Genomic DNA, 20656 nt, shown 5'->3' with positions numbered 1-20656 from the left:
CTTCTATTACTTTAACTTGAACAATTGTTTAATTTATAAAAAGTTGAATATATTTTCTTTAGCTATGTATAACGTGAAATAAATTCAATATTTTCGTTAAACAATAATTTAGTACTGTTTTAAACTATATAATTAATTTAAACAACTATTTACATATTTCCACTGCACACACACACACATCCACCCAGCACACTCAGGTCAGTCCTCCAAATTTTTTACTATCCAATCAATATAGTGCGTTACGCGCGTATAAATGCCCGGCCAAGACTCCAAACCGCATGGCTGCATACCGAATGACACAATGCCGACTACAAAATATGGCGCATCCATATCTCGACCACGCATTGTCAGTGGCGCACCAGAATCACCTTGGCATGTATCCTGCAGCGGTTGCCCACCTGCGCACAATTGCAGCGTTCGATTAACTGGAATATTGATAGTTTCGAATTTCGCCACACACGCATCCGTATGCCAAATTAATAGCGAGATTTTCTTCTTTACTGTGCTGTATGCACTAACTTCCGTACGGCCCCAACCAGCCACGTCGGCATATTCATTTTCGAATGTCAACTGTCGTAATTCGTTTGTTGTTGGCAGACAGATGGGACGTATCATGTCCGAGTAGCTCACACTCTCTACCAATCGTATCAATGCAATGTCATAGAATTCGGATTGTGAGTGTGGTATGTACTTGTCATGTATGATGATGCGTTCAATCTTTACCTCCACATATGGATCTGCGCACCTGCTATGCCCGTCGGCAGTTTGTATGCAATCGGGATTAGAGCTGATGTTCCATTCGCCGAGGCGTACACTATCGAGTTTCCATGTAGTCGGTATGCTGGGGTTTCTCAGACAGTGTGCTGCACTGAGCACGTATCGACGGTTGATGAGCACGCCGGCGCAGTTAAGTGCTGTGGCGTTGTAAGCTATAGGAAGATAAGAGAAATATGGAATGATGAAAAGATTGTCGGCATGTTTTTAACGCTCATCTACATCTACTATGCAAACTAAAAAAAATTTGCCATTCAGTGAAATAGAATAATCGAATAAATAGTATGCTATCGCTTATTATTATTATTATTATTATTATTATTATTATTATTAAGAACAGATAGGGATTTCACGTCAGTCAGGTTTACTTATGTAACCGAAAAGACGACGAAATCTACTTATATCCGACCAAGGACTGACAAGCCATTCTGAATTTTTATGAAGTTACAACAACAGTGGGCACATAACAGCATAGCTGAAGTTCATGTGGACATTAGGAAGGCAGCGACCATCTAGGAATTGAGTTGTTGATACTGCCGTACTTTATGTACTTTTTAAACGTGCAGAAAAAACCTTTCTCTTGATCCCTTCAAGGGGCCGTCCCATCTCATATGTCTTCATTTTTCATTCCTAATAGGCGGCATACACCGTGCGTCTGACCCGTGAGTCGGTTTGGATATGTTTCTGAAAATAAATATATGGTAGTTATACCGACATGACTCCTGGCATGATTCAAGGGGAGTCAACACGTATACAAATGACTCGCGAGTCAGACGCACTGTGTATGTTGCCTATAAAGCATGAAGAGTGACTTATACTACTCTCTTCACGCGGGTCTTCGCCAAGAATTGACATATGGCGAATTATTGGTCTATTTTGGATTTACAAGGTCTAACCTTTCACCTAATACCCTTGATAAGAACTTACAAGATCATATTAAGAGGGCTGATACCGCGGCAGTTGACGCAGATGGCGGGCCACATTTCATCCGACCATATTCAGCACAAGATTTAATACCATCCTTATCAACTCATTATTGTCGTAATTGAATAGCTCAGTTGGCTGGCCGTCAGCGATATTACCTCTTCATAGTCGGGTGGTGGGTAATGGATTCCGTCATCAATGACGGGGCTCGGGTTCACTATGATTACGTTCTAGACATCAGTCGCCAGGTCGCCGAAGTTGTGTTCGCACTCGCATATTTCCGCCAGTTAGAAAATACGTCTCTCTTTCCTCTTCAGTTCTCTCTATTGGTCCCATATAGGGCGCGTTGCACCCGATCTCGAAAGGGCTCCTTTTTTCTCTGCAGTTGCTTGACATTTCACTTCGTACCAGTTCTTTTTTCGGGCTCGTTAAAATCTGACCTCTTCTTCGGCGCAGGTACGTGATGACTGGGAAATGTGATTTCATTGCTCACATAAGCCGGTTTGTTGAAGAATGCTAACAGAGAACAGGTGTGAGCGTCGATTGCCGAATATGCCATCCAGCTACAGTGCTTACTGCTCGAAGTTCAGCTTTCCGTGCATTTCTGGACGCAAATATTTTGCCGATGCTGAACAGAGCTGTGCGTATCTTAATTGCAACAGCGTAGTCCCTTAAACGTGTGCCGTGGTCGCCATCAAATGCAGGTGGTTTCATCTGAGGCTTTCTGTTTCTTATTATGGGAAGAAGCTTTTACTTGGCGAGTCCCAAACCCTGCGCACAATTCGTTGCTGGAGTGGGTAGTTTTTCAACCGAATGCACGTTTATATAGTGAGCCGCTTGCTCTAATGGTGAATAGACACTGCAGACTTCAGTGCACAGTACAACAACAGCACTTAACGCCATAAACACTCAGATAACACGTGGCCTTAACCGCAACCGTCCCTGTAAGAGGACTATTCTAGTAGCGTTGGACCTGTCAAAGGCGTTTGACACCGTCAGCCACTCCACACTACTAGAAGATATAGAGGCCTTCTCTCTCACACAGAGGCTCAAACGGTGGTCGGCGAATTATCTGAGTGGTCGACACTCGTCGGTAATGTTCAGAAAAATAAAACAGGGGGTTTGTGGAACCTGTGATGTCCTTTCCCCACTACTGTTTAACTTTTACATTTCAAAGCTCCCTCAACCACTAGAGGGAGTCTCGATTGTCTCCTACGCCGATGATAGCTCGATCATGGCGACTGGGAATGGAATTGATGACTTGTGTTCGAAAGTAATCGGGTATCTCTCCGAGCTTTCTCGATTCTTCACTGCAAGGAGCCTAACCCTCTCCCCTACAAAATCCTCTACGACCTTGTTCACCACCTGGACGAAGGAGGTTAGGCTACCGGTGGGAATTCACGTCGATGGTACATCAATTTCGACGGTGAATAACCCCAAAATACTCGGAGTAACATTCGACAGTCTGCTCTCCTTCTCTGCACACGCACCCGCTATTGTCAACAAAGTACAGAGCCGCAACAAGGTCCTCAAGTCGCTAGCCGGCAGTACTTGGGGCAAAGACAAAGAAACGTTGCTGGCAATATACAAGGCAATAAGCCGAGAGTTTTGGGATTACGCAGCACCAGTGTGGTCGCCGGGGACTAGGAGGACGCAGTGGATGAAGCTGCAGACGACGCAGAACACCGCACTACGGACAGCGACTGGATGCCTTCTGATGTCGCCGGACCACAGACGTGGCCACCCAACAAGACAATTGCTTGCAGAAGAGCCCTCGCCTATCCACGTCAGGAGGCATCTCTAGGAACTGACGGACGAAGTCCATAGGTTCATTAAACAACCTCTGGACCCGTCAGCTTATCGATAGCTCTTGAGCGGTTTTCACATGGAGTCAGAACCGAGTATGAATGCCGTTCTAGGCACACAGCCGCCAGACATCGACGAGACGGAGCTTCATCTGCCTCGGGAGACAGGAACCACAATAGCGCAACTTCGCTCTGGCTACTGCAGCAGGTTAAACTCATACCTGAGCAGATTAAACGCAGATGTTCCAAATGAGTGTCGGGCATGCGGAGAGACACCTCATGTCTCGAAACATCTCTTCGTATGCCCGTAAAACCAGACAACCCTAACGCCTTTGTCCCTGTGGACCGACCCTATCGAGGCTGCACGCTTCTTAGGGCTTCCGCTTTTTTTTAATTTTACTGGAGAGGGAAAAACTTCTTATGGCAATTTTCTTCAAGCATTTCGTAAAACGCAATACAAATCAGAAGGATTCATTCCTTATTAAAAGATTTAGTATTATTTGGCCTTATCGGATTTTCGGTGCCTTTTTTTGGACTTGGCAAATTTGCCGTTCATTTAATATAAACGATAAAAAGTGCCTTAATCCTTTTCTAAAAAATGCTTTTTTAAATTCTCTTGCTGCCTCACTACAAATATGAGTTGACCTCGCACCTGAGCAAAAACTCAGAACAAAACCTCTATTTTTTAATTAATTTGCTATTTTGAACTGAAAATTGAATATACTCACGTCTTTGATACTTTATCAATGCTGACCATGGATAATCGCCCAGTTCTGTATCAACGCCGCCAAAAATCCGTGTATTGAAAGTGAGTCCACAAGCTCCTTTTGAAGGCAGAATTGTACCCGATTCTGCTTGAGGTTTCTCTGCATTCGGATTATCTAAACAGCAAACCTAAAATAATTATTACATACTGTTAATTTAACAATCTGAGCCTAGATTACTTCGACAACTGCATTAGCACCTACGCGTGTCTTATCCTGTCCCACAGTTGCATTAGTATCAAAGCCACAGTAACTTTGACGAAGGAATTGAATTACTTGTTCGTTTAAATTACTAGTGACTAAGTCATAGAGCGTCGGACACTCTGATAAGGGCACGCAATGACCTTTCAATCCGTAAGGTGTATTGCACACACCATAGCTGACGAAAACTGAAAGAAATATATATATAAATATTTAAATTAAAACTGGTAAGATTTACTACAAAAATATTCCCATAGTACGAGGCACGTCCAGAAAGTAAGTTTACTCAATGTGTGTAGGCTTCACAAAAATTTATTTATGTAGAAAAAAATTGTATGGTATGGTATATTATTTGTGCATATATGCAAGTTATTCCTGATCATAGTCGCCATCGCTCCTTAGCAGACTACTCTATCTTCACCTCCTCTTCCGTTGAAGACCTTTTCCGCCCATGTGGGGAATGCGAGGTTCGCCTTTGGCTAAGGTTGGATCGCAAGAGATGCTCCTGGATCAAGAGTTTTAAGAATAGGGAATGAGTCAGAATACACGGTTACCAGCATGTTAGAAAACAGTTGAAACTCCGTGAGAACCCCAGTAATCGTACTTTCCGGATGTGTCTCGTATATAAAACAAAAATCTTTTAAATGGGCCGGTTTTACCGTCCGGGTCGCTCGGAGAGCTAGGGTTTTGGGTCATAGCACTTTTGGCTTCCACAGGGCTTGCGCTGAACTGCAATTTTCCGTTTTTTTTTATCTAATCGTTTTTGGCGCTGTAACCGCCTAACCAATTTTGGTCGAATTCAATAAAGCATGCCAACCATTTCTCTTCTATGCCAAGTGAAGCCTAGCTCTTCTCCACTGAATCTTTCCAACGCATAGCAGGTTTCCGTCTTCTTCTGGTACCACCAGCGGGATCCACGTTGAATATTTACTGGGCTGGAGCATTTTGTTGATTCTTATGGCATTACAGAACCAGTATTTTAATCAGGGCGTTTTATCAAAAATAATTATTTGTATTCATTATTTTAAGGTATTCAAATTTGCGATCAATAACAATAATAAATTTCTGTGTTTTATTGAATTGTACAGAGATACATGGGAATTATACATGGAGTTTTATTTTTTTACTCTGAACTAATTATTTATTTCTTTGATCAGAAAAAATCATTAGGGCTGTTCACGATCTTGTGCATATGCTTTTGCATTTGCATATTCGGTGCATTTGTAAATTCACAACACTAAAATGCACGCGTTTGTCAGGGTAGCAAGCTTAAAAATTGCAAATGCAATTCCTGCTGCATGTCCAAGACCATTTCCACCATATCAAGAACATACCTCTTCTTTTTTCAGTTTTACTTTTTTATATAAAATAATGATTATTTTTTAAGATTTATTTTTTTTTATCAAAAGTAAAACTCATTTTTCGAGTGTTTTTTTTCGCTCGGAAATAACTTTCTTTTGTGAGTTGTTATTTTTTAGGAAAAATAATTACTATTTTATGACTTTTATTTTTGGCGAAGAAAAATTATGATCTTTTGAGTTTTACTTTTCTCATAAAAAATAATGGTTATTTGTTAAATTTTAAATGTTTGGTATTTTTTGGGGAATTCGAAAAACTCAAACTCTACACCGCTTTTCTAATACTTGTTTTGTAGCTCCATCCAACATATGCACTCAAAAATTATAACCAGTTTAGCAAAAAATATTTACCACTAAACACTTGTTAGAAAAGGGGTGTGGCGTTTTAAATTTCTCGATCTGCCACAACAAGAAATAGAAATCCTAAATTAATTTTTATTTCCGAGAGAAAAACAACGCTCATGAAATAAGTTTTATTTGAGTTCTCGAAGTACTGAAAGACTTTGAACGGTGCACGAATTTCACGGTTTGGAAAGCTGTCCCATAGGAAAACCGGTTTTCACCATGCAATAGGTGCACCGTTCAAGTGCTTTGCAAGACTTCGAGAATACTCCTATGATTTTTGATGAGAAAATAAAAATAAAAAATTACAATTGTTATAGATATCGCTAAAAAAATTTAAACCGTAACAGCTTCATATACATATGTAGGTCATTAAAAAATTAATACATCCATACACTCGGGATTGTTCTGCAATATTTGGAAGCTCTTAATTTTTTTTCATTGAAAATTTGAAAATAATCATTAATTTCGGTCCCTGATTTTAATCCTATGTGTATGTTGTTGTAAGGCTCCATTCTCTGCGTTATTCGTCGACGCATATGCTCGTAAATCTTCCGGAGCTTCTTATAAAGAGTGGGGCTTTTATAAGTCGAGAGAAGACTTTACTTCTCCGTTGCCTACTCGGTTCACATTATCACTTGTTGACAAGTGTGATTCTGGGTTGTATTTCGAGGCCGAAAATATTATCGGTGTTAATGCTGATTCCCAATCAAACGGAGTCCTCAACTTTTTCAAAACTATAGCTGTCAACAGTGACATGACTGCCGAGGGGCCGATTCTTGATTCAGTGCCTTATCCTCGTTTGCCACCAAAGTTAATAGTCTTGCTTTCATATCCAACTTGAAGTTATGCGCTCTTATAGAAACTGTAAAAGAGCGCTTAAGTTATGCATCTAGTATTATCTTTTACAGCATCAGATTAATGAAGTCCCATGATATGGACCGACCCTGGCTGAAACCTCGTTTGATATTGAATGGCTCTGTGAAGTTCTTCACAATTCTGAAGGAGCTAGTGATATTGTGCAGCACCATCTCTCAACGATAATGCGGCTTATAGGCAACTCCTTTTCATGCTATCGAAGGCGGCTTTTAAACAGACAAGGACATGAAGATTGTCATTGCTCTTCTCGCGGTAGATTTACCATGTTTAAAGCGGCACTGATAAGGCTCAGTCACTTCTTTATGCTTTAGCCATTCGCACAATACGCTACATAAGAAGATATATGGAAAGCTGTGGGTTTTGCAGAACCAATTCTATCAATTCTCGCCACCGTATTTGAGTAGCTCTGCTGAGAGGCCTTCAGCTCTAGCAGCTTTTTGGTTTTTCAGCCGTTAAAATTTCCAGTCATACCTCGCTTTAGTCGACTATGCATTCTTGGACTGGGAACTTGGGATTATCGCCTCCGCAGAGGTCAGTGCTGTTACAATTCCACAGGATGGAAGTAAATATGTTTTACACATCGGTGACTAGTTCATCGGATGCGTTCTTATAGGAGTTTACCTTGGTTTTGAAACCTTTCGTAAGTCGCCTAACTTTCTGCTAAATTTTCGGTCGTTTTTCCTGTCGGTCTCCATTTTAAAATGTTTACACTCACGTATTTCAGCCTCTGCTTTCGTTATAAAAAATATGTCTCGCTTCCCCTTTCAGCTCCCTATTCGATCCCACATTTTTCGTGTTGAGCTCCATCACAGCGTGGCCCTGTAGACTGTATCTGTTTTCTCTGCAGCGACGTGACATTTCTCATTGACCCAGTTGTTCTTTCGGGTTCGCTGAGACTGCCTACTTGACTACGGTACTTAATGAGCGGATAATGTGGTTCCACTGTTGGGACATGTGGGTTTTTTGAAGAGTGCTCTCAGAAACCGCCGGTTGTTATTGCTTAGAGCCTCTTGTTTTGTTGAACTCAATGATGATAAAGAAGTTTTGCGTCATTATCGTCCCTGTATTATTATTGATATTATATTGGCAGAAAACCCTGCAAAAACTGTCATACAAACTGCAAATATTGGAAGGTCCCTCCGTCACTGTTTTAAAGAGCACTTATTCAACCGCTGTTCTAGAGTCACTTCTAGGACACAAGAGAGCTGGAAATACGACTCACGACACGGCTCAATGATGAAGGACAGAGCAGGTGCCGGTTTTTATGGACCTGCTACCAAACTTGCAATTCCTATGGGCAGATGACCCACGACACTCCAGGCTGAAGTATGTATGTATGTATTAGCAAAGTATTAACTTGTGCGAAGTTCTTTAAAACGATTTAGAGGCCGCCTTGCCAGTTATATTTTCAGATAGCCAAGCAGCCAACCGGGCACTCTCTTTCATAAATATTATGATAATAGCGACATAATATTTATTCAAACAAATTAATTGATAAATCTCATACGAATCACTAGAGTAAACAAGTTAAATGCACAAGTAAGCAAGTTGAACACTGATGCCACATAGCATGTATGTATGTACATATGTATAGCGAACATCTTTGCTAATGATATTGTCGAACTGGATACCTACCAGCATTTATTGCAAATACGTAGAGAGCAACGCAGATGCCAATACTCAGCTTGATAAGCCTAAACATTGGCACTACGGGGAAAAACATTTTTTCCTTATTTCACTTATGTAAAGCCTCACACTTTTACACAAAACTGTTTATATGTCTGATTCCGAGAATAAGTTTATTATAAATACATCTCATTAAATTTTATTGAATATTTTTGTAAGCCAATCACAGTTTCCGCAAATAATTGCCGACGCGTTTTAAAAGCGCTACCATACAACCTCCACCTCCAAACGCCAACCGAGTCAGACTGAGGTACGCACTCAGAGCCTAAGCTCGACGAGCTTAAGTGTGGCTTTGGGATTTTATTTAGCTTTGAGTTCTGATACATATGTATGTATATTTATAAGTACGCTTGTGTGTGTATGCAGCTTGAGAAGTTTGTTCTTTTCGGCCCTTTCACTGCGCCGTGTGAACGTAAATTTTACATAAATATGTATGTATGTAAACACTAATATTGATAGCGTAATCCTGTTTTATTCTTGTTTAGTCAGAAATCTAAACGTACATAAATATTTACACATATTCTTAAACAAATTATTATTGATAAGATTGGAGGGGTGCAATTTCCTTGGGGTGTACATTTGTAAGCACATGTATATACATATGTACATACATATATAATTAAACACACAAGCATTCATTAAATTGTATTGCGAAGCATTGCTTTTCTCCCAATCAAACTGAATTTATAGTTTTTTAATTCAACTTTAGCCTTTTGAGATAATCATGATTTCTTGATTAACAAACTGGGGGTTTCAAACCTATATTATATATATTTTTTCTATTAATTTTGATACCATGAAAGTGATAACACACACCCACAAGTATTATATATATCTGTTACCATAAGCAATATTCCCTTAAGCCAAAAATTATGTACATACATACATACATTAGACTGATTCAAAAAAATCGACAATCTTTTTTTCCGAATCCCCTGTGAATTATTTTCGGGACAGTGAAACGATTGTTTCAATTTTGAAATTTCGTAACTCGTTTTTAAGTCAACTTATCGGAATGAACGATATATATTTTTATGGGAAATTGAAGGCTGTAAAAAAGTCTTATGATTTTCGATAAATTTACTCCTATAAAAGTTATTCAAGGTTGAAGTCAACAATTCTTGAAGGAAAATTCTCAAAAAAAAAGTTGCTTAAAATCAATGGTATTTTGTAACCGTTTTAAACTTGCACTTTGATATTCTAGAATTATAAAACTGCATACTCGAAAAAATAATTAACAAAGTTTCATAAAAAATTTCACCCCCTTTATTCATAAAATTTTTATATCCCATTTAATTCTACACCTTTTCCAAATAGCAATGGTATTTCAGAAAAGCTCGCATGAATTTCAGAAAAGAGCAAATGTATTTCAGAAAACCTCAAATGTATTACGGAACAGCGGAAATGTATTTCAGAAAAAGTCAAATGCATATGTATCAGATTTTCCAATTGTATTTCAGAAAATCTCAACTGTAGTTTAGAAAACCCCAAACAAATAAGTAATAATAAACAACTGAATAGGAAACAGCTTCTTATTTGAATTTAATATCAAAATTGCCTCGATGATACGACCAACACGCTTTCCTTCAAATTAAAATATGGCTGTCAAGCCATAAGCTCTGACATATATTTCGGCCCGTTGGGAATATATTTTGTGACATGATTATCACGACATCAGTGTTTTCCTGTGGAGACAAGACCTTACGCAACGATTTGGCGGATTTGGTCATTGTATGCGACAATACACCCTGCTATGCTGGGATAGAGTATGTTTGTAATAACGGATCAGCCACTCATTTACGTTTAGGACCACATTTCCCGATGCTAAATCCGATGGCAAATACATACATACATATATGGTCAAAAGTAAAATCGTACTTCCTACTATAAACGAATAAGGAGTAATTGAAAAGCGTTTGCAATACATTTTTGGAAAAAGTCAGGCGAAAGATACAGTTACTACAGCAGATTGTGCTCGCGCCATACAGTGCTCATCTTTTTTTCTTTCGGATGTTTTGGCGTTGCGTGACATGCCAGTTGGAATGTAATTCCAAGTTTGAGTTCCTAGCATGCTCAGACCTTTCTACGGGAAGGCAAAGGCTGGCATCACCGCTATCCACCAAATGGACCGCGTTTAGCCACACACCTCGACGGAAAAGAAAAACTAGGCGTTCAAGCAACTCATTTATCAAATCGGTATCAAAATCATGCTAGACGATTTCAATACCAGAGTAGGCCTCTACGACGAAACATCCCATAACCGACTGATACTGATCGACTTCACAGCAGCTGTAGACGCTTACAGGGCATTGGATATAGAGAGCTGAATAAGGCAGCGAGACGTTTTCACCATAATAAAAAAGGGCAAGGCTGAAATACGTTAGTGCAAAGAGCTTGAAATGCTGGTCGACTGGAAAGATGGCCGAAGTATGTGAATAGTAATCCGCTGAGCTATTCAAGTAAAGCATCAATTCTTATACTGAATATGGCCAGACGAACGCCAACAAAAATTGGTGTTGTTATCCTCTCTGGAAGAACAAAGTCAGACGGCACCGTTTCCTTTACTTTTAAAGAAGTTATGATTTCGATGTCTTCCCAAGTATTTAAGAGTATTCTGTATGCAAAGCTTTATAAAGAGGTGTTACAATGTTCACTTTTTTTGAGGTCTTGGCTAGCTTCATGGAGAGCGAGATCAAATCTTCTTTTTAACCGACTTCCAAAAAAGGAGGAGGTTATCAGTTCGTCGAAATATATTTTTTTTATGTATGTTACAGCATAATTTTGGACCACGTGAACCGATTTCGATAATTATTTTTGCATCATGAAAGGTAGTATCTCAGAGGTGGTCCCATACTAATATCGTTTAGATCTGATCATTGGATCATGAAATATATATATATATATATTTTTTTTTTATGTCGGTTTTTTTTTGATAAAAATTACTTGTTTAAAATATGCTTCCGCATTTTAAACCGAAATGTTCGCAATTCTTAGCAATGGATTAAAAGCATGGATTAAAATATATATAAAAAGGCTGGGGAGATTTCGTATCTGTGGTTACAACCAAAGAGTCTTTAGGGGTTCAACCGCCATTGGTTGAGCTTCGTTTACTCTGGATTCCAAATGATACGGGTTACTTGTTAGCCAGCAATCTGACTATATGTCGAGTTGTCCTCAGATCAGGACTGGGCAGAGAGCCTTCTATGAGCAGACAGAATCAGCCTGGAGTAGACTGGTATAAATGTAGGCAAATATGTATGTATGTGTGATCCTTTTTAAACGACGCATCCTTCACCCGTTAACATTCGAGATTTTGGTACGTGGGCAAAAGCGGAGTAGAGTTAGATTCGCAAAGACATCAAGGAGTCTGGAACATTGTACTCGAAACGCTATATGTTGGTGTAGTTTTTCCTCAGAGCATAATAAATATTGTCTTGGCCTAACTTTCTTTATTATGGAGGTGAAGAATCCCTTAACTCCTTCTTGTAGACATAAGGATATTTATTTCTCGATACTACATTTTATTATTATAAGATGACTTTTTCCAGTAATATCATTTTAGTACAAACACAACATGTTAATATATTATAGGTATATTTTACCTTAAAATAAATATTGTAGTCATAGTGAAATAATATTTCACTATGATTGTAGTCACAAATTATTTTTCTCTAATAGGCGGCATACACCGTGCGTCTGACTCGCGAGTCGGTTTGGATGTGTTTGTAAAAATAAATATGTGTTAGTTACACCGACATGACTCCTGGAGTGACTCTGAATGATTCAACTGTGTGTAGTCGAAGGCGAGACAACTAGTACACAAATGACTCGCGAGTCAGACGCATGGTGTATGACGCCTATTAGAGTAATTAATTTCCCGAGTAAATACAACTTGCGAACTTAAGCTGCATCTTTAATACATACTCAACAACTTAATTATCATTTCTCTATCACGCTTTTTATCCAATCAATATAGGTACCCACACGTGCGTAAACTCCCGGCCAGCCATCGAAACCGCACGGCTTGGGACCAAACGATATAATTCCCGTTACAAAATATACAATACGATTATTCAGCACCTCAGGTAACATCAATGGACCTCCGGAGTCTCCACGACACGCATCAATCCCACTAACGCCACCAGCGCACAAGTGGTGCGTGCCATCAATGTGTCGATTTAAAGATTTATAAATATTTCCACAATCCTTCGTTTCCCACACCTTCACAGAAATTGCCAATTTCAGTGGCGATGAGATTGCTTTGGGTTTATCGGTTGCACCCCAACCAGCTACTTCCATGGTAGAGTTTACGAACATGCTGTCACACAACTCTTGAGCCACGGGTAAACAGATCGGACGTATAAAATCACTGTAGGATACACTCTCTTCCAGACGCAGTAGAGCTACATCATAGAATTGTTCGTTGGAGCTGCTCACATATTTTGGGTGTGATATGGCTCGTTCTATACCCAATTCTATAAAGGGCGGAGCACATGACTCCTTGCCACGCACATCTATTTCACAATCCGGATTGGTTCTTAGATCCCATTCACCCAAACGGACGCTGTGAAGTGTTCGCTCCTCCGTCTGATTAAGGCAATGCGCCGCAGTGAGCACATAGCGAGAATTTATAAGACTACCACCACAGAGAAATTCAAGCTGATTGCCGCCTATAGTGGAAAGAGGAAAACGGGATTCCCAAAAAACATTAAAAGCTCGGTTATAAAATTTTATTACGTACGACTACTCACGTGTTTTATAGCGAATTAATGCCATCCAGGGGTAGTCCAAGATACGTGTCTTATTGCCGCCGTAGATGAACTCAGACAGTGAGGTGCCACATTCGCCAGCGGAGGGGAGCACATTGCCAGGCTGCACGTTGGCTAGCTGCATATCGGTTCTAGTACTCGTATTTTGCAAGGATTTTTCAGGGCAACAGACCTGTACATGCAGAAAATGAAGAAGATACAAAAAGGAACTTCATCACTTAATAGTTTAATAATAAGACAAAGTAAATAGGTACTTCCGAGCTTGTCAGACAACGCTTAAATAAGATGAGCCACTCGTGCCATGTTGAGTAAATATAAAGTTAAGATAATTCATAGAGTTAAAATAGTTTATCGCACAACTCTTAAGATAAGATAAATTAAAGGCCAACGACCTGTTGAGATAAAGTGGCTGGGGTCATCGATTTGAAGGTTCGATCCCTGTTGCAAGCAACATCTAAAAATAGAAAATGTTTATTCTAAGAGCGGTCGTTCTTGGCAGGCAATGGCAAACTTCCACTGAGACTATTCTTCTCAATGCAAGATTTATGAACTAAGAGCCGTTTTCTCAAGTAACCTTTAAGTTTAAAGCTCACTTTATATTTAAAGGTTGGAAAAACAGAAACTTTCTCAAAACGAATCGTCCCTGCAGCAATAACGCGGCCAAGTTTCTGTAAATGACCAGTACTTCACTGGTTCAAATTTGACTGGTCAGAATTGGACATTTGCTGGCATCGGTAATGTCAGCTTTCGACAGTTCCCAAGGAATCGGTCTAGAGATATACGCAAAGTACAGTTTGGCAGTGACAGGGTGGTGTTGTCTAGCAATTCAATAAAAAAAAAATGTAAATGTCCCAAACGCTTGGTCTGGCTTTGATGCAAAATGAACATTTGAACACACATTTACATGCGTGACTGTAGCTCAGGCGCAGAGAATCTTCCCACTATTTGTTAGCTAGCCGTGTTCAAATGCCATCAGAGGCAACATGGTTATAAAATGAAAGTTTTTTTTGTGCGTTTCCGAATTATGAAAAAGCATCTGTGAAGTGCAGAATGCAATCTTACTCCAACGAAAAAAATCTCCAAAATTGGACTAGTCCAGGACTATTTTACGGTCAGGGTTGATTGGACCGATCCCTTTCCAATTACACGCCAAATTCGGCGGATTCAATATGGTGACCAAATTTTATAATTTTTCCATTTCTCCAGAAACTCATATAAATAGGGGGTTTTCGAGGTCGCTGATTTCAAACCTGATGTCAGATTTTCGAAATAGAAAATGGCCGACCCAATGGATTTGGTATCCCCGCGAAACTAATACGGCTGTATAAAATTACGTTGAGCAATACCATCAGCTCTGTCGTAACTGGGAAGGACGTCTCCGAGCCGGAGCGCGGAGGTATGGACAATGAAAACATCTGATGATGAGAAAGATTCTGCGAAAGATTTGCGGACCTTTACGCCTTGGCGATGGCTTTACAACGATATAGAAATAGTGCTGCGAACTAAGATTCAGCGGCTCCGCTGGCTTGGCCATGTCGCTCGAATGGACAGAAACGCTCCTGCTCTGAAAGTATTCAACGCGGGCGCGGGAAGACAATCAATTGGCGTGCTGTTTTGGATTCGGTCAAATAAAGTAGATGTACGTTCTTTGTTTTCAAACAAATTTACATTCTATTACAACTTTGAAGTTTTAGCTAATAATTAGTTTAGAAAAGAAACGAAGAAAGTTACAGTGCCAATAAATAACAAGAAGAAGTATAATAAAAATACAAAAACATCTTGCATATTGTTTTTTCGAAGAACACTATTTTTGACCAATTTTTTTAAGGTCAAGGAGTAATTCTGGCTCAATGGCAATACTTTTTCATGAAAGGCAATTACATTAGCTTTCAAAACCATTTTGTTTAATATCAAAATGATGCTTCTGTCCAAAGCGCTATGATTAATTCGCATGATGGGCGTACAAAATTTTTGATTCTTATTTTTGGGGTTATGTAGAATGATGGCGTGAAATGGAAATCGACTATGCTTAAGAGATTTTTTCCCGTTTTTGGGTCTTAAAAAAGTTGCTAAGCTGTGTAATTATCGACTGACATATGAGTAGTCCATTTGCAAAGTGCGCTATGTAAAATGTTTTCGATTTTTAGTTTTTGGTGGGTAACGTATCTACCATTATTTATTTTGCCTTTTTCTATAGTAACTAAATTTTATAGATCCGCTAAAACCCCCAGAAAATGCCAGAAAATGGGGGGATAAACAAAAAATCTTTAGTATTAAAAATGGTTAAATAAACAATTGGGTGTGGTTATTTGAAGTCTCCTGAAGAGAGCCAGAGTTTCCGACAAAGAAATATTGATTTTCAAGAATTCCATACCATCTCTACAAAAAGTTGTTGTTTCCCCATATACATAAAATATATAGAAAACTTTGAGCGCTTTGAGCGACCTCTAAATACACTGAATCACAAATTCTAATCTTTTTTTTTTTCCTCCAGACGTCACTATCCAATTTGTATGTATAATCGCCCGCTGATTCCAAAAATCAAGTTAATTTTGTATTCCATGGATATGTTTTCGAGATAATCAAATTTTAAATAAAATTATAGTTAAAAAACTAAAACCTCCCTATTATAATTCCATAATTCCCATTCGTACTGTCATCAGGTATGTAACTTGAGAATAGAAATCGCTGCATCTTTTAGGCGCATCAATATTACATCCCGAGCTAATAAAAGGAAGGTAATAAAAACTAACAGCTTCTGTTTCAGATTCTTGCAGTTGTGCTGAAGCCTGTTCTTTTACAAACAAATCAAGTTACTAATGAAAAAATCTGCGCATTTTCATTTGACCACTCATTACTTCTTTATTTATCCATCGATTTTCTTCATTAGTAGCTTGATTTTTTTGTAACAGAACAGAGTTTAGCACAAAGGCAAAAATTTTACACAAAACCTTTTATTTTTTAAGTTTTTCTTTTGTTAAATTTTTTTTTTCATATTTTCATGAAAAAAATAAAATCTTGGAATTATTAATTAATTTGTCAGAAACTATCAGGCCTTCCGAAAAGTGATATATACACGGTCTATATAGAATTTTGTTAGCTTGAATTTGCCGTATTTGATATTAAGATTGTTAAATTGGTTCGCAAGATCTACGTTATTAAGTGTAACCACTTTTTGTTTTAATCGAAATAACGGTAAATTGAAAACTTATCCATGCAAAAAAAAATGAAGTCGATTTGCGAAATCAGCGAGCAATTCTTTATAGGAATTGGATAGTGGCATACATTGAACATTTTTGCTAAAAACCAGTGATATTTTCTAAATAAAAACTAGAGTTATACATTTTTCGATATAGAACAATCCTAGGGGGTGAGAGAGAGAGATTAAAAATCCAACCATTATTTTGGACCACCCTAGTGTTGATGCCTATCTGGTTATCCGAATTGTGTATATGTATACATACATATATCCCGATATTTGAATCTAAAAAATTAACTAAAATAACTTCTATTTGAGTCTTAATGAAGTGTTCTATTATTTATTTTTTTGATTCCGTAATTTTAAGAACATTTTTTCGAATCCATTTAACTACTGTTTAGAATTTCCGGATAACCTAATTATATTTATTTGGATACTCTGGTACCTATCTGTGTTCGTATGGAATAGTAACTTATGTCGAAAGGCTGGCTTTAGTATAATGCGGCATTCGAAGCATTCGTTTGCGAATGACTCACTGGCGCCGAGCCGTTGAAAAACTTTTGGCAAATAAATATGCAAGAAATAATTCCGATACTAGCAAGACAATATTCTCATTAAGTCTCATCAAAAAATTACTTGTTGTTTAAAGAATAAAGGGAATGCTGCATTATACTAAAGCTAGCTTCCCGACATAAGCTACTATTCCATACGAACACAGATATGTATGTATGTATTGAGCATCTATGTAGTTTTAAGCAAACAGGTTCCCTTTTAAAATTTTTGAATGAACCCTTTAGTTTAAATCTATATTCCAAACTCTTCCATGTCATCTGTTTAATTTCCTACTCACCACAATTCTGTGCATTTTCTCTGTGAACGTGTTATCATAACCACACTGACTCTTCCGTAATGTTTCCTCTACTTCCTCATTCAAATCTCCTGAAAGAATATCCAAAATATATTGACAATCGACCAGCTGCACGCAGATGCCTTTGCTGTTGAATTGTGACTCACAACGGCCATAGCTAACACCGGCTATTAAAAAAGGTAGATCATTTGTCATGAATAAATTAAGCCCACACAAATTAATGCGTTGACTAATTGAATTTGTGAATAACGTACCTACGCCAGTTGTAACGTACAAAAACAACAGTAACGGAACTATTGCGCGTGCGAAAACCAATTTAAACATTTTACTAAAAGCAAATAAACTTCTATTTAGAATAATCGAATAATTTTTAATGTCTTTTTGCATTTATAGTATGGATTGTGATCGTCCAAACACGTCCACACTCAACACCACTCACTCGCAACACTAAACGCAATCGATGATTTGAATTTGAATGCAGCTCAACACCTTGGTGCTTTTGGTTTTCGAAATAAAGAGAAAAACCCAACGGAAATTATCATTGCATTCTTGCTTAGTGTAGCAGTTAAGCGTCATGCCTTCCTCTTGGCGTCGTCGAATTGATCGTCGTTAGCGCAACCGTTGCATTGGCGATAAGAAATGCGAATGCGAGAGTTAATCTAACTGAACACAAGTGTGCAGCTACGCTCATAGCGTCCCCTTGATCAGCGAAACAGTCAATAGGTTACGCGGTGCTGAGTAATTACCTACATACATATGTTTTGTAGCAGATATTTACATACAATTATAGGCTTTTAATAAGTTCGCTGAGCATACATACATATCTATATGTACGTAGACGACCCACCATTTAAATAGAAGCTCAAAAATTATCAAATACCTTAACTATACAGAGAAGGCTATAGTTTTCTTTATAATAACTTAGATTTGTATATAGTAGGAATACGTACAAAGGTATGTATGAATGAAAACAAAACGTGACTGCCATATTTAATAAGCCTAGACTAATCTGTAAAAACCAGCGGCTGCCAGATTTGTGATAATGCAAATGATAAAAACAAGTATTGATAAAAAATGTGCACTTGAAACCACATGTCTTTAATAGCCTGCGCGCATTTTTTTTTTAAGATTTGATTCTGAACACTTCCCTCAAGACTTTTTTTTCGCAAATTCGATCACTTCCAAATTATATACTGGTCCGGCATTTCGCGATCCTTAAATATATTTTTAAAATAAAAGGCATTTTTTCGACGCCTATCTTCTGCGTTGTTCATTTGTTTTATTCCAAATATCTAATAGTACTAAAAATAGGCGATTATCTCTTATTTTCTGCGGCATGGGTATAATAGTTGATTAATATACTTTTGTTGTTTTTCGAATCTGTGCTATTTGAGTTATCCAAAATGGTTATGTACGAGTTGTTTTTAGCTGTTATAAATAACTACGGTTAACAAGATAGTTTGAATATTATAATTTTATATAAAAAATGCGTGTGTTGCAATCTAGATGCTGGCTTTTCTCTTATCAAAGAACTAACAATTGAATCGCACACATCCACTACATACACATACACTTAATTTACTTTTGTTGTGCTTTAAATTTAAATCCTTTTATTGTTGCCGTATGTATAAACTGGTTGAAAAGCTTCACCATCATCTCCCTCACCGTCATCGGAATCATCGCTATCGAACGTATTGTCAGGAATATCGTACAAGCGAATCATTGGCTTGTTGGGATCCTTCATAATCAGATATTTGCCATCCTTTTGTTTCATCACGATATCGATGATGCAACGCAGCACTCCCCAAGCGTTATCCATACTTAAATTAATTTGGGTTGCGAACTCATGTGGTTTGAATTGCTGTGTTCCAAGTATAACATGTTTAGAGGGATCGCGTGGATTGCTTCGTGAAACATAGCCTAGTTTCAACTGATCGGAGCCGGCAAGCGCAGCTTGTACAGTCCATTTGGCCAGTTTGCAGGCATTATTGCGCAACTCGTTCGCCAATACAGCACCCCGTTGGGTATCTAATTTCTGACGCCATTCAACACCATTCGCTAACTTCGAATCCCATTCATTTAGCGCCTTAATCGATAAAAATTGTGGTTCACCATTTGGTGACTGCAGCACACCGTCGTGTTCACAACGAGCCACTAAAACCTGTGGGGATTGATTTTGCATAAGTTACATTTAATGATTTTATTTTAAATTATCTATACTTACAATATCGCTACCCAAATTCCATTTCTTATAGCGATAACCAACACTTGCAACTTCCACATCTTCATCTTCAGTAATAAATGGATTTGCCTCCTGAAACTTATACTTGGGTTCCTTTTCGCCGGTTTTCAATACTTGCTGGCTGAAATTATGGTTTATGAATGTAGCTTCAATTGCCAAATTACGTGGTGAATTGGGTGAGCTATCATCGTCAGTTGGTGGCTCCACTGATGTCTCATTAACCGTCAGCAAATCGAATTCAGTATTGTCGCGTTTATCCATGAAAATTTTATCACCTAAAATTCAAATATAAAACGGGGAGTTTCACCTACAAATACCTACATACAGTTATATTTCGGTTAAATATATACTTACCAAACTTTTCAATTACAATATCCCACGAGTAATTTGAACGTGTTGAACACATGATGGTCGCCAAAATGGCGTCAGTAGCAAACACATTACCCACAGTTTTGGATAAACGACGGATTACAGGATCGTCGGTGGTGGTGACAGTGTGAACGATGCGGTCGATTTTCTGCAACGGCTTTTCATTTTTAACATTGATACGATCGTAGGTTTTGTCATAGTACTCGAGTGTACCACAGGTGATTATATCCTCACCCTCTTTGATATTAGGCAAAGATAACTTCATTAACCGTGGGAAGTCCATTTCCTCAATCGATGTCCAATCTGAGCGTACAGCAACCGACGACTCACGTATCTTAGGTGGCACACCACGTGATCCAAACTTCTTGCCCATACCACGACGAGGATCCCGGGCCTTGACATTTTTACCACCCAAAGTGGTCATACCAGAATTCATGCCGCCGCGTTGATTGCGACCACGCGCTGACCTGGTTTTA

At 38.5% G+C, this 20656-nt stretch overlaps 3 protein-coding genes across 3 annotated transcripts; all 3 read right to left on the bottom strand.

The window, feature by feature from the left end:
- Nucleotides 1-93: 93 nt before the first annotated feature.
- Nucleotides 94-9003, bottom strand: LOC118738016 (CLIP domain-containing serine protease 2-like). The gene is made up of 4 exons (XM_036468887.1): nt 8683-9003; nt 4472-4656; nt 4232-4397; nt 94-929 (listed from the first exon to the last, which is right to left on the bottom strand). Exons 1-4 carry the CDS (start codon nt 8768-8770, stop codon nt 199-201), a joined length of 1170 nt encoding a protein of 389 aa, XP_036324780.1. The 5' UTR covers nt 8771-9003; the 3' UTR covers nt 94-198.
- A 3243-nt stretch (nt 9004-12246) lies between these two features.
- Nucleotides 12247-18712, bottom strand: LOC118738013 (serine protease easter-like). Its single transcript, XM_036468885.1, has 4 exons — nt 17824-18712; nt 17552-17736; nt 13485-13674; nt 12247-13403 (listed from the first exon to the last, which is right to left on the bottom strand). The coding sequence occupies exons 1-4, from the start codon at nt 17954-17956 to the stop codon at nt 12673-12675; spliced, it is 1239 nt and encodes a 412-aa protein (XP_036324778.1). The 5' UTR covers nt 17957-18712; the 3' UTR covers nt 12247-12672.
- A 99-nt stretch (nt 18713-18811) lies between these two features.
- Nucleotides 18812-20647, bottom strand: LOC118738012 (eukaryotic translation initiation factor 3 subunit D-1; the record flags this gene model as incomplete). Its single annotated transcript, XM_036468884.1, is given in 3 exon segments — nt 18812-19730; nt 19794-20086; nt 20166-20647. Coding segments are annotated over 3 exon segments (1336 nt in total), but the record flags the coding sequence as incomplete, so codon positions are not given.
- Nucleotides 20648-20656: the final 9 nt, after the last annotated feature.

Source organism: Rhagoletis pomonella, unplaced genomic scaffold, assembly GCF_013731165.1.
Source record: "Rhagoletis pomonella isolate Grant_MI unplaced genomic scaffold, Rhpom_1.0 Rhpom_scaffold_00004, whole genome shotgun sequence".
Classification (NCBI taxonomy): domain Eukaryota; kingdom Metazoa; phylum Arthropoda; class Insecta; order Diptera; family Tephritidae; genus Rhagoletis; species Rhagoletis pomonella.
This window is presented reverse-complemented; position numbering and strand designations above follow the sequence as displayed.

What these genes read in the sequence shown, in the direction of transcription:
- LOC118738013 (XM_036468885.1), bottom strand. Translation starts at nt 17,956, where the DNA reads ATGCAAAAAGACATTAAAAATTATTCGATTATTCTAAATAGAAGTTTA. An exon ending in AGAAAATGCACAGAATTGTG is followed by an intron (nt 13,675 to 17,551) that starts GTGAGTAGGAAA and finishes CTGCATGTACAG; the next exon opens with GTCTGTTGCCCTGAAAAATC. An exon ending in ATTAATTCGCTATAAAACAC is followed by an intron (nt 13,404 to 13,484) that starts GTGAGTAGTCGT and finishes TTTCCACTATAG; the next exon opens with GCGGCAATCAGCTTGAATTT.
- LOC118738016 (XM_036468887.1), bottom strand. Translation starts at nt 8,770, where the DNA reads ATGTTTTTCCCCGTAGTGCCAATGTTTAGGCTTATCAAGCTGAGTATT. An exon ending in TGGGACAGGATAAGACACGC is followed by an intron (nt 4,398 to 4,471) that starts GTAGGTGCTAAT and finishes TAATTATTTTAG; the next exon opens with GTTTGCTGTTTAGATAATCC. An exon ending in ATTGATAAAGTATCAAAGAC is followed by an intron (nt 930 to 4,231) that starts GTGAGTATATTC and finishes ATCTTCCTATAG; the next exon opens with CTTACAACGCCACAGCACTT.